At 36.5% G+C, this 12,448-nt stretch overlaps 1 protein-coding gene across 1 annotated transcript in view; it reads left to right on the plus strand.

Annotated features, from left to right (window-relative positions):
• bma (SCY1-like protein bma) overlaps nt 1-3,606 on the plus strand; it is a 431,463-nt gene extending 427,857 nt beyond the window's left edge. The window contains exon 16 of the mRNA XM_089099020.1: nt 3,316-3,606. Coding sequence (XP_088955146.1) covers nt 3,316-3,339 — 24 coding nt within the window. The 3' untranslated portion in view covers nt 3,340-3,606. The remainder of the gene's footprint in view (nt 1-3,315) is intronic.
• Nucleotides 3,607-12,448: the final 8,842 nt, after the last annotated feature.

The following is a 12,448-nucleotide window of genomic DNA, read 5'->3' on the forward strand; positions in this document are numbered from 1 at the left end:
AGTACTGGGGGTGTCATTCTCAAAGATCTAACTTCCAGAACTTTCTACAACTTTGAACAAAATGGCTATCTGAAAATTTTGATTGGATGTGTTTGGAGGAATGGTGGGCATTAGAGGGAGGGGGGGTTAGTTACCCTCCAATCACTTCTGTCTCTAAACTTTGATTGAATGTTTTCGGGCAAATGATGGGTGTGAGAGGGGAGTTAATTACTCTCCACTCACTTTCGACTATTAAAAAGGGCAATTTCAATTTCCAATCAAATGAGCCCTTTTTGAAATTTCTAAAACAACTGTCATTATATAAACCTTATAAGCCCCCAGGGCATAACTTACAACCCTTGTACTGAGGGTTCAGAGGGGGTTATCATCCTAAAAGACCTAATTTCCAGAACTTTCTACTACGTTGAACAAAATACATAGCTCAAAATTTTGATTGGATGTGTTTGGGAAAATGGTGGGCGTGAGAGGGGTGTTGGTCGCTATCCAATCACTTTCAACTATCAAAAAAGGCACTAGCCCTTTCAATTTCCAATTGAATGAGCCCTTTTGAAGTTTCAATGACAACACTTTCAATAAAAACCTTACATGCCCCCAGGGTATAACTTACAGTCCTTGCCCAGAGGGCTGTGGTGGGGGGGCTGTTGTCATCCTTAAAGACCAATATTCTAAAACATTCAACTACGTTGAATAAAATGGTTTCTAAAAATTTTGATTGGATTTGTTTGAGGAAAGCTGGGCGTGAGAGGGGGGTTAGTTGCCCTCAAATCACTTTCGACTATTAAAAAGGGCACTAGCCGTTTGATTTCCAATCGAATGAGCCCTTTTTGAAGTTTCTACGACAAGGATTTCAATAAAAACCTTATATGCCCCCAGGGCATAACTTATAGGCCTTGCCCTAAAGACTCTGGGGGGAGTGTCCTGCTCAAAGGTATAATTTCTTGAACTGAATTTCTTGAATCGCTCATTCGATTGGAATGTGTTTGGGGGAATGATAGGTGTGGGGGGGGCTAGTTGCCCTCCAATCTCTTTCGACTATTGAAAAGGGCACTAGCCACTTCAATTTCCAATTGAATGAGCCCTTTTCGAAGTTTCTACGACAACTCCTTCGATACAAAGTGCCCTGGTCTAGTTTCTACGACAAAGATTTCAATAAAACCTTATGTGCGCCCAGGGCATAACTTATAACCCTTACCCTGAAGACTCTAGGGGGAGTGTCCTGCTCAAAGGTATAATTTCCTGAACTTTGAACTATGTGAAACAAAATGGCTATCTCAAAATTTTTATTGGATGTGTTTGGGGAAATGGTGGGCGTGGAAGGGGTGTTAGTTGCCGTCCAATCACTTTCGACTAATTAAAAGGGCACTAGCCATTTCAATTTCCAATCGAATGAGCCCTTATTGAAGTTTCTACGACAACGCGTTCTATGAAAAAAAACCTATATGCCTCCAGGGCATAACTTACAACCCTTGCCCTGAGGGCTGTGGGGAGGTTGTCATCCTCAAAAACCTAATTTCCAGAACTTAAAACTATGTTGAAGAAAATGGCTATCTTAAAATTTTGATTAGATGTGTTTGGGGAAAAGGTGGGCGTGAGAGGGGGGCTAGTTGCCCTTCAATCACTTTCGACAATTAAAAAGGGCATAAGCCATTTGAGTTTCCAATCGAATGAGCCTACGACCATGCGGTCTATAAAAACTTTATATGCCCCCAAAGCAGAACTTACAACCCTTGTCCTGAGGGCTCTGAGGGAGGGTCTTCCTCAAAACATATAATTTCTAACTAGAGATCAGCTACGCTGAACAAAATGGCTATCAATTATCAACATTTTAATTAGATGTGTTTCGGGAAATGGTGGGTGTGGAAGGGCTGTTAGTCGCCTTCCAATCACTTTCGACTATTAAAAAGGGCACAAGCCACTCCAATTTCCAATTGAATGAGTCATTTTCGAAGTTTCTACGCCAGCTTCTTCGATACGAAGTGCCCTGGTCTAAAGGAAAAATATAATAAATAATACATTGTGCCAACATCGTTCTTATATGCCCCCAGGGCGTAACTTAAAACCCTTGCCCTGAGGGGTATGGGGGAGTTTCCTCCTCAAAAATATATTTTCTATCCGGAAATCAACAACGCTGAACAAAATGGCTATCTCAAAATTTTTATTGGATGTGTTTTTGGGAATGATGGGCGTGGGGGGGGGGCTAGTTGCCCTCCAATCACTTTCGACTATTAAAAAGGGCACTAGCCACTCCAATTTCCAATCGAATGAATCCTTTTCGAAGCTTCTACGATAGCTCCTTCGATACGAAGTGCCCTGGTATGGGAAAAAAACAAAAAATAAATAAATAATACATTGTGCCAACATCGTTCTTTACTTAGGCAGCGCGATTGCGCTGCCTAGGATAGCCGTTCTGACAAGATGGGAACATACAACAAATATTACCATTTTATCAGTAGGTTTCACACTCCCGCATATGCATTCAACTTACGAACTTTTACCAATCATTTACCAATTACGAGCCCTACGTAGTTTCTGCTGAATTATTACTTTTTTTATTTTATTTTTTATATTTTCGGGGTACCTATCAACTTCTACCGTATATCAACAACTGAGTGGCACCATAACTATCGATTCAAATCATTTTTTCACTGTCATCACTGGGTTTGTAATTATTTCACATAGAAAAACTTTGTATGTATAACTTTAAAAAGTAATGTTTCAATAGGGAAAAATGAATGTTATGTAATCATTTGCCATTTACCATTCATTTACAGGAATTTCGAAAAATAGCCTGAAACCCCTTAAAATGGCATCGGATTGAAACGAAATCGGTACTTATCTGTTATAGTGATCCTACTCAAGAATTACGCTCTGTTAAACTCGAGAACAAACCGGTTTCATCTGTCTTGGGACAATTAGCTTGCGCTCAGTGGAAAACAAGTGGCGGGTGACAGAACAAATTGGACTTATATAATTTGGGCAATATATTTGCACTTTACGGGGGTGGGGGTAAAGTATTTTAACAGCGTGACGCCCCCCATGCCTCCTAATGTGCAAAAATATAGCCCAAATTTGTTTCTAAATTATTATACTCTCATTATGTTTTGGTATATTTCATTAGGATTAACCTAAAATCACTTCTTGAGTGGGGTCGCTATAACAGATAAGTACCACGAAATCCTCTGTTTTTTTTGCAGTCAATGATGATGATGAGGAAATGTGGACTAATACAAACCAGTCCTTCTAGTAATGCTGATCTCTTCTAGGACTAATCCCCACATGTTGCTAAGACCATTCTAACCCTTCTTTTTTTTTCAGAGCCAACTTTTTGCTGGAAAATAAGCTATGCAATCAAAGATTGGATTCATTATCTGGATGCATATTCAATTTTGAAGGAAGCCAAAAGTGGAAAATTTTCTCTTCGTCCAGCGGTTGGAATCTATCCATTTTCTTTCACTTTTTATTCTCTAATCTATTTTTCTATCTTGTTCACCATTTCTGCAAGTAAACGCAAATATTCCTTATAAATCAAGAGTGAATTTTAACATCCAGTAATTAATACCGCCGTTTTATTAGTTTCCCTTTGAAACACTGCACACATTTGTCTTTCGTGTACTTTTGGCATTTGTTATATAGGCTATTAGAAAGGTTTCTGTACCTCATTTCTCTGACATTATTGATGGTGATACTGACAAAAAAATAAGGTACCATTTTTTTCTGGGTTTAAACACTATTTCCAAATAAGAATTAATGTGTGCACTTTCGCCACCTATCTTTGTATCTCAGTGTCACAAAATAGTCTAAGGAAGCGAAAAGACTGTCTCGCTTTTTAGCCATATCTAATAGTGTGTTCCAGTAAGATGACAAAATCCAGTCATTGATCTAATACTTAGGTTTTTGACAAGATCAGATAGATGGCAAAATCTTGGAGGGTTGTTACGCTAGGTGAATGAAGGATGTACAGCCCAAATCAGGTCTAATGTAACCTAAGGACGATTATCGCGAAATTCTCAGAAAGTTTTCCTGCTCAGTCACACGTCTCGAAAACCGCTGGAAAGCGAAAATGGGAAATTGGAAAGCCAAGATGACGCTTGGAGCACGAAAACTAGTGGAAAAAGCTATGGCGTAAGATTTGAAAGATTTTAACATGGATGTAAGTAATTAAAGCAATAAGAGTCATGACTGATGGAGAAGCCTCCAAAAAAGCGAAAAGCGTTTCCAAGTCGCAGAAACCCGAATTCAAAGTTATTTCTGTCCGTCTTCATCCACGGAAACACATGGAAAGTGATTCTAGATCTACTTTCCAAGTCGCGAAAACTGCCCTCTAACCCACGTCAAAAGAATATGATTGTTGTACAGATTTCCAACCTGAAAAATTCATGAATCCTAAATTTGGCAATTATCAAAACTTACGTTTACGTTTAATTATCACGTTTATTAATTTTGTCATCTACCAGATTACAGCCATAAATATAGGTATTTGACTAAGTGAGTGATTTAGCTATTTAACTGCGACAAATATACGGAAAAGCATCTCCGGATGGCAGACAATTCTCTATCTAACAGGACAGAAAAACAACTGTTATATGAATCGCAAATTACTTGAAGCTTTGAAACCAATTGACATTCGAAAATACATAAGCCTCGTATTTAGTTACCCGGTTTCCTTAGTCCGGATTTTCCTTACTCTCCGTTCACATATAACGGGTATGTTTCCAACACAAGGGGCTATCTAACTGAGATATTTACAAAATCTCATTGATTCGTTCCATAATTTGCCTCAAAAACAAAAAATAAAATTTGACCAAAGAGAAACACAGTTCCAAAAAGGAATCGATTGTCCTCACCCCCCCCCCCCCCCCCAAAAACTCTTCTCCCCGAAATAAAGAAAAAATGGTACTTTCCCATTATATGGGCACTTCTAAAGTCAATTTGGGTTAATACTAATGAAATAAAATAGGATAAATATATAATAGTTTATAAACAAATTTAGGCTATATATTTGCACATTAGGGAGGGTGGGGGTAAAGCATTGCATATATTAAATACGTAACGTAACCTAACCTAGGTACCTTTTCTCCCCCTAAACCCCCAAAAACAACAGTATAAATATCTTATACGCAATGGAAACCACGCAATGGATTGGATTACTCTGAAGCCGTCTTTTGAATTAACCCGTCAAAAACGGGTTTTTCATGACTGGTTTCCTTGTAGGTGTCCATATAATGGGAAAGTCCTGAGAAAATTAATTAGGCGGGTGTGCCTCACAACTGTCGCACAAGTTTCCGATATGACGATTACAATATACTATTTATTGCTAAAAACGCACTCAAGCAATAGCTTAGAAATTGAAAATTTTCTACATTTCTGCCAAGAAAAACACTAAACTAAGTTCAAGAGAACTAGTCAAATGGAATTGTTTTTAGTAGCAGCACCAAACACGCTCAAATTCTGCAGGCAGTCAATCAACGCATAGCTGACCGAAGCCTGCCTTGGCAGTACATGGAAAAAAAAACTGCAATTCAAGCTAGAAGGCAAGCAAAAAGATGGGTATCGCTTTCTTCATTAGAAAGTATTTCTGTAAATATTTAGGAAGGAAGCCGAAAGGGGAGGTTATATGTCTACTGTTTGATCAAGGAGCCTCAACACTTCTTTATTTTAACATAAACAAGTTCGCCCAAATGAATTTACACCCTTTTTAAACAACTTAGAAACGGCTAAAATACTCAGTCTTATGATGTTATATTTAAAGGTATACATCATGCCTGTCATTTACTGAGTAAATTGAACATAGACAAGAATTACGCCACTTACAAATTATTCCTCAATTTTCACATCATCATTCTCATTAGAAAATTAATTTCCCACTAACAAGCCGGAGAAAAAGTATATTTTTTTAAGTAAGACTCATATTTGGTTGCACAAATTAAGATAAAAGTTAATGCTGACTATAATAATGACTTAGCTTAAATGCGGTCAATTAATTTAATTAATGTTCATTCAATGGAGAAATTAATGAAATTTCTAGACCTTTAGTCATAACACACTCAGCATCAAAAAAGAAAAAAGTTTTGACCTTTCAAATACACAAAAAGAGGGCTCCAAAAGAAAATTTTAATCTGTATAATTCTTCTTCATTATCATCTTAAAACAAACAGTAACACTGTTATCTCAGGTTAGTGAAGGTTCATAAAGCTACTCTATTAGCAGCTTTTGACAGCGAAAAGCCATCACATAAACAAAGGAAGGATATAAATAAATGGCAACACAATAATGGCACAAATCATGAAAGTATTATTCAGAAAATCTTGGTTTCTAAACTGACAATGCATATTCATTTGTATTTTTTCCAGTAAAGTGCAAATTATGTTCTGGCCATGGGAAGGCATAGGGGTTTCTGCTTAATTTCTGCTTGTTTTGAGTTTGACTCGGTTATTTATTGTAATTTCTGTTCGTTTTGGGTTTCATTGATTTATCGATGCTGATTTGTGGTAGTTTCACGGTTGGTAGATTATTTAATTTTATTTTGGTTTATTTTTTGTTTAATGTAGTTCTTTACTTTTCTTTGAAAAACTTATTTTGTGGAAAAAGTTTTTTAAATTAATTTCTGTTCGTTTTATATTCACATAGTCTTTTCAGGGAAAAAGAAAATAATACTTTAAATTTTTTCGTTTTTTTAAGAATTTATAGTTTGGCCTGCTATTTGTATGGTGGAGAAAAAATTTCAACAATTTTTAACAACATACAGATTTTTAAAAATCTCGACACAAATACTATTGTTTAACTTAGTTTCATAACTCCTCTAGTTGACCTGAAATGGAAAACTTGATACCATTCTCAAAAAAATCTGTTTACTTTCTTTGATACCTTGGATACACTTACGCTATTCCGATTTGGTTAAATTTTAAGAGCAGAAGCAGCCCCGAAAGTTTGAATATAATATCCACAGTCGTTCTTGGGATACTGCTGAGATGCCTTATTGGTAATTAGTATTAACACAGTGCATTTTGATTTAATTTTATGGCAAAATTTAATTTTTAAACATAAAGTCAAATAGGAGGGTGGGCGTGTGAGGGGGATTAGTTTCCTTCCAATCACTTTCGACTATTAAGGGCATCAGCCCTTTCTATTTTCAATCGAATGAGCCCATTTCGAAGTTCCTACGACAACACCTTCGATACAAAGTGCCCTGGTATAAACAACAACAAGAACAAAAAAATAATACATTATACCCACATCGATCTTTACTATAAAAATGTCAAGCCTTCCAATCACTTTCGACTATTAAAAAGGGCACTAGGCCTTTTGATTTCAAATCGAATGAGCCCTTTTTGAGTTTCTACGACAGCACTTCCTATAAACACCTTATATGCCCCCAGGGCATAAATTACAACCCTTACCCTAAAGGCTGTGAGGGTGGTTGTCATCCTCTAAAACCTTATTTCCAGAACTTTCAACTACGTTAAACAAAATGGCTACCTCAACATTTTGATTGGATGTGTCTGGGAAAATGGTGGGCGTGAGAGGGGCGTTAGTCTATCTCCAATCACTTTCAACTATTAAAAAAGGCACTAGCCCTTTCAATTTCCAATCAAATGAGCCCTTTTGAAGTTTCTACGACAACGCTTTCAGTAAAAACCTTATATGCCCCCAGGGAATAACTTACAACCCTCGCCCTGAGGGCTGGGGGGATGTCATCCTCAAAGACCTAATTTCCAGAACTTTCTACTACGTTGAAAAAAAAATTGCTATCTGAAAATTTTGATTGGATGTGTCTGGGGGAATGGTGGGCGTGAAAGGGGGGATAGTTACCCTCCAATCACTTACAACAATTAAAAAGGGCACTAGCCCTCTCAATTTCCAATTGAATGAGCCCCTTTTGAAGTTTTTACGACAACTCTATCATTAAGAACCTTATATGCCCCCTAGGCATAACTTACAACCTTTGCCCTGGGGGCTCTGGGGGGTTTGTCATCCTTAAATACATAATTTCCAGAACTTTCAACTACATTGAACAAAATGGCTATCTCTAAACTTTGATTGAATGTAATTGGGGAAATGGTGGGCACGAAAGGGGAGTTAATTACTCTCCACTCACTTTCGACTATTAAAAAGGGCAATTTCAATTTCCATTCAATGGCAAATTCAATTTACAATCAAAGGGCAAATTCAAAGGGCAAATTCAATTTCCAATCAAATGAAACCCTTTTGAAGTTTCTACGACAACGCTTTCAACAAAAACCTTATATGCCCTCATGTCATAATTTACAACCCTTGCACTGAAAGTTCTGAGGGGGCTATGATCCTATAAAACGTAATTCCCAGAATTTTCGAGTAAGTTGAACTAAACATATACTTCAAAATTTTGATTAGATGTGGTTGGAGAAATAGTGGGCGTGAGAGGGGGGTTAGTTGCCCTTCAATCACTTTCGACTATTAAAAGGGCACTAGCCCTTTCAATTTTCAATTGAATGAGCCCTTTTTGATGTTTTTACAACATCGCTTTATATAAAAACCTTACATGCTCTCAGGGCACAACTTACAATCCTTGCCCTGAGGGTTGTTGGGCGGAAGGGTTGTCATCCTTAAAGACCAAATTTCCAAAACTTTCAACTACGTTGAATAAAATGGCTATCTAAAAATTTTGATTGGATTTGTTTGGGGAAAAGTTGAGGGGCGTGAGAGGGTGGTTAGTTGCCCTTAAATCACTTTCGACCATTAAAAAGGGCACTAGCCCTTTGAATTTCAAATCGAATGAGCCCTTTTTCAACTTTCCACGACAAAGATTTCAAATAAAAACCTTATATGCCCCAAGGCCATAACTTATAACCCTTGCCCTGAAGACTGTGGGGGGAGTGTCATGCTCAAATGTATAATTTCCTGAACTTTAACTGCGTGGAACAAAATGGCTATCTCAAAATTTTGATTGGAGGTGTTCGGGAAGATGGTGGGCGTGGAAGGGGTGTTAGTTGGCATCCAATTACTTTCGACTGTTACAAAGAGCACAAGCCATTTCCATTTCTAGACGAATGATCCATTTTTGAAGTTTCTACGACAACGCTTTCTATAAAAAACATATATCCCCCCAGGCCTTAATTTACAACCCTTGTCCTCAGAGTTTTGGGAAGGTCTTCATCCTCAAAGACCTAATTTACAGAACTTAAAACTACGTTGAATAAAATGGCTATCTCAAAATTTTGATTGGATGTATTTGGGGAAAAGGTGGGCGTGAGGGGGGGGGTTAGTTGCCCTCCAATTACTTTCGACTATTAAAAAGGGCACTAACCCTTTGAATTTCCAATCGAATGAGCCTTTTTTGAAGTTTCTACGACAACGCCTTCTATAAAAACCTTATATGCCCCCAGGATATAACTTACAACCTTTGCCCTGAAGGCTGTTGGGGAGTGTCTTCCTCAAAAACATAATTTCTATTTGGAAATCAACTACGCTGAACAAAATGGCCATCTCAAAATTTTGATTAGATGTGTTTTGGGAAATGGTGGGCTAGGAAGGGGTGTTAGACGCATTCCAATTACTTCTGTCTGCTGAAAAAACCACGAGACACCCCAATTTCCAATAGGATGAGCACTTCCTTACGTTTTCATTATGACTTCTTTAGCATAAAATGGCCTGGTCTAAAGAAAAAAAATAATAAATAATACATTGAGCCAACATCGTTTTTTTATGCCCCCAGGGCGTAACTTAAGACCCTTGCCCTGACGATTATGGGGGAGTTTCCTCCTCAAAACATATTTCCCATCTGGAAATGAACTACGCTGAACAAAATGGCTATCTCAAAATTTTGATTGGATGTGTTTGGGGGAATGATGTGCGTGGGGGGGGGGGGGGGGTGGCTAGTTGCCCTCCAATCACTTTCGACTATTAAAAAGGGCACTATCCACTCCAATTTCCAATCGAATGAGCCTTTTCGAAGTTTCTACGACAACTCCTTCGATACGAAGTTCCCAGGTATGGAGAGAAAAAAAAAACACATCGTGCCCACATCGTTCTTTACTAAGGCAGCGCTAGCGCACTGCCTATGATTTGATTAAAAATATTTTTGTTCCGTTTCTTTGTTCTATAAAAATTGTCGTATAAACCGATAATTTTAGCTTCAAATCCATGTATTAAGCTCCGAGCTCCTTTTGTTAAAAAAAAAATCTAACTAAATTTAGTTTTTAATTTCTTTTTGCTTTTAAATTATTATTTTTTTTCTTTTTGAATTATTTTTTCTTGATGTTTTTCTTGGTTTCTTCAAAAAAAAAAAAAAAAATTCTTGTTTCTGAATGTCGAATCAAAGGGATACTTCACCCAAAATAAAGATTTGCAATTAATTTGTAATAAAATTTAGCTGGCTGAATTTTCGTAAAAAAAAAAAAGAGCATAATAATGTCAACAATCATTCATTTACCCTTGGGATGTACTGCAAGGGGGACCTCAGATTGCTTTGAATGTCAGAGGACCTGTTTCTTGCAAGAATTTGACTAAGTGTGATACTAGATGTTTTGGCATCCAGATATAAAATTTTTGCCCAAAAAATCTTGATATATCTAAAAAGGGTGTGTTTTCTTCTTGAACTGCCTTAATTTTTTATATTTCAATGCTTGCACCGAAAAAATTAGAAACTTCTTTGGCTAATATATCGTCCAGAAAGAATTGATAGGCAGATGTACAACCCATTGAACTTTGGGTCCCTAAGGCTACATTGGGGCCCCTGATCCTGTATTCTTAGGTTTCATCGACATAGGAGATTTAAAAATCTTCTTTAAATTTCCGAGGTCTGTTCGCTTTTTTGTTTTTTTTTTATCAAAAACTTGACAAATTTTGGTAGAATATAGAAAATTCCGGATGTTTTGTCTTTCAAATGTGTCATTTTTCAAAAACTGTCCATTATTTGTACCTGAATTTAGCAAGTTTTACTGTTTGAAATCTTTTTGGGTAATATATCGCCCGGGTGTAATTCGTAGGTGGATGTCCAATTCATGTAACGTTGGGTCACTCAAGGTTTTCGGCTTATTAATTCTTAACAATGAACTACAGTTTATTAATAGGTGCAAAACTAAAACAATATATATTACGGTACGTTAAATACGCTGTTGTGCTAGAGAAACGCGTTCTGCGTTATATCTTCTGCTTAATTTAAAGAAATTAGCTTTAAACCAACCTTTAGCTTCGAAGTGAAAAGGAACACAACTTCCACGTGATGGGAGCTAATTATTACAACTAAGAATTACTACAGCTTAGCACCAGCTTGCAAGGTAATTTATAGTAATTCCTCTAGTTATTGTAATATAAATTTAGTGCTGCTTTATTGATAATGCAGTGAATTTCATATTTCGATGCTGAAACTCGGGTATTTAATTTTGCTTTAAAATTGTATCATTGGTTATATGGACTTACATTTCTGCATAAAAGTTATATAGCGTTGTTTTAAAAATTCATATAGTCAAAAATACTAATAAGAAAATGGCGGACTAATCAAAGATTTAGTGTATGACGGTATCGAGCGTGGATTACAGCCCCTGTGGTATAACAAAAGTATTTTACTAGAACCCTTTATGCATAACAATAACGCACTACGGAGCAGTATGAGAAAGAGAAAAAGAGAGATTGACATGGAAGGATGCTGGCAAAAAAAAACAAAAAACAAAAAAAACATAAAGACCCACAAATCTGATTCTTCCCTGCTCTATTGGCTTAGTTCTTTTCTTTTTTAGTTTTGGCTTGGAACCACTAGAGCTAGTAAACTTAAGGTACTAATATACGGAACAATTATTTATTATAAACAAAATTACCTAAGAAACTAACGTTTTTCTGGTCGAGAAAGTTACAGCCTATTTAGGCTATCTACAGAAGCTTATAACAGACCAACCTTCGCATGAATATTGTTTACATCACCTTTGAAATAGTAGGGTAAAAGTGAGTTTTCCATAAGTGTCTGAGAATACTTTAAAATTTCGGAGTTGAAGAAACAAATTATAAGCAAGTGTTTTTACGATATTTTGGGCGCCATAACGAGCAATGTATTTAAGATACTGTTTTTTACCGTGAATTAAATAAAAAAAAAGTTTTTTAAACTGAAAGTAAGGAGCGACATTAAAACTTAAAACGAACAGAAATTATTCCGTATATGAAAGGGACTGTCCCCTCCTCAACGCCTCGCTCTTTACGCTAAAGTTTTTTATTGTTTTAAAAAATAAAGTTGTGAGACAGAGTCAAACTTTAGCGTAAAGAGCGAGGCGTTGAGGAGGGGACAGCCCCTTTCATATACAGAATAATCTCTGTTTGTTTTAAGATTTAACCTCACTCCTTACTTTCAGTAAAAAAAACTTGTTTTTTTTTTTATTAAATTTTTGTAAGTTTTTTAATTAATGCAGGTTTTGATATTGGTTCACCGTACATTAATGATTAAAACAAAATTTTCATATTAATTTACTTTTATTTAGTTAAA

The sequence above is a fragment of the Artemia sp. Qi Xiang Cuo genome, chromosome 13 (assembly GCF_049724085.1).
Source record: "Artemia sp. Qi Xiang Cuo chromosome 13, ASM4972408v1, whole genome shotgun sequence".
Taxonomy (NCBI): Eukaryota; Metazoa; Arthropoda; class Branchiopoda; order Anostraca; family Artemiidae; genus Artemia; species Artemia sp. Qi Xiang Cuo.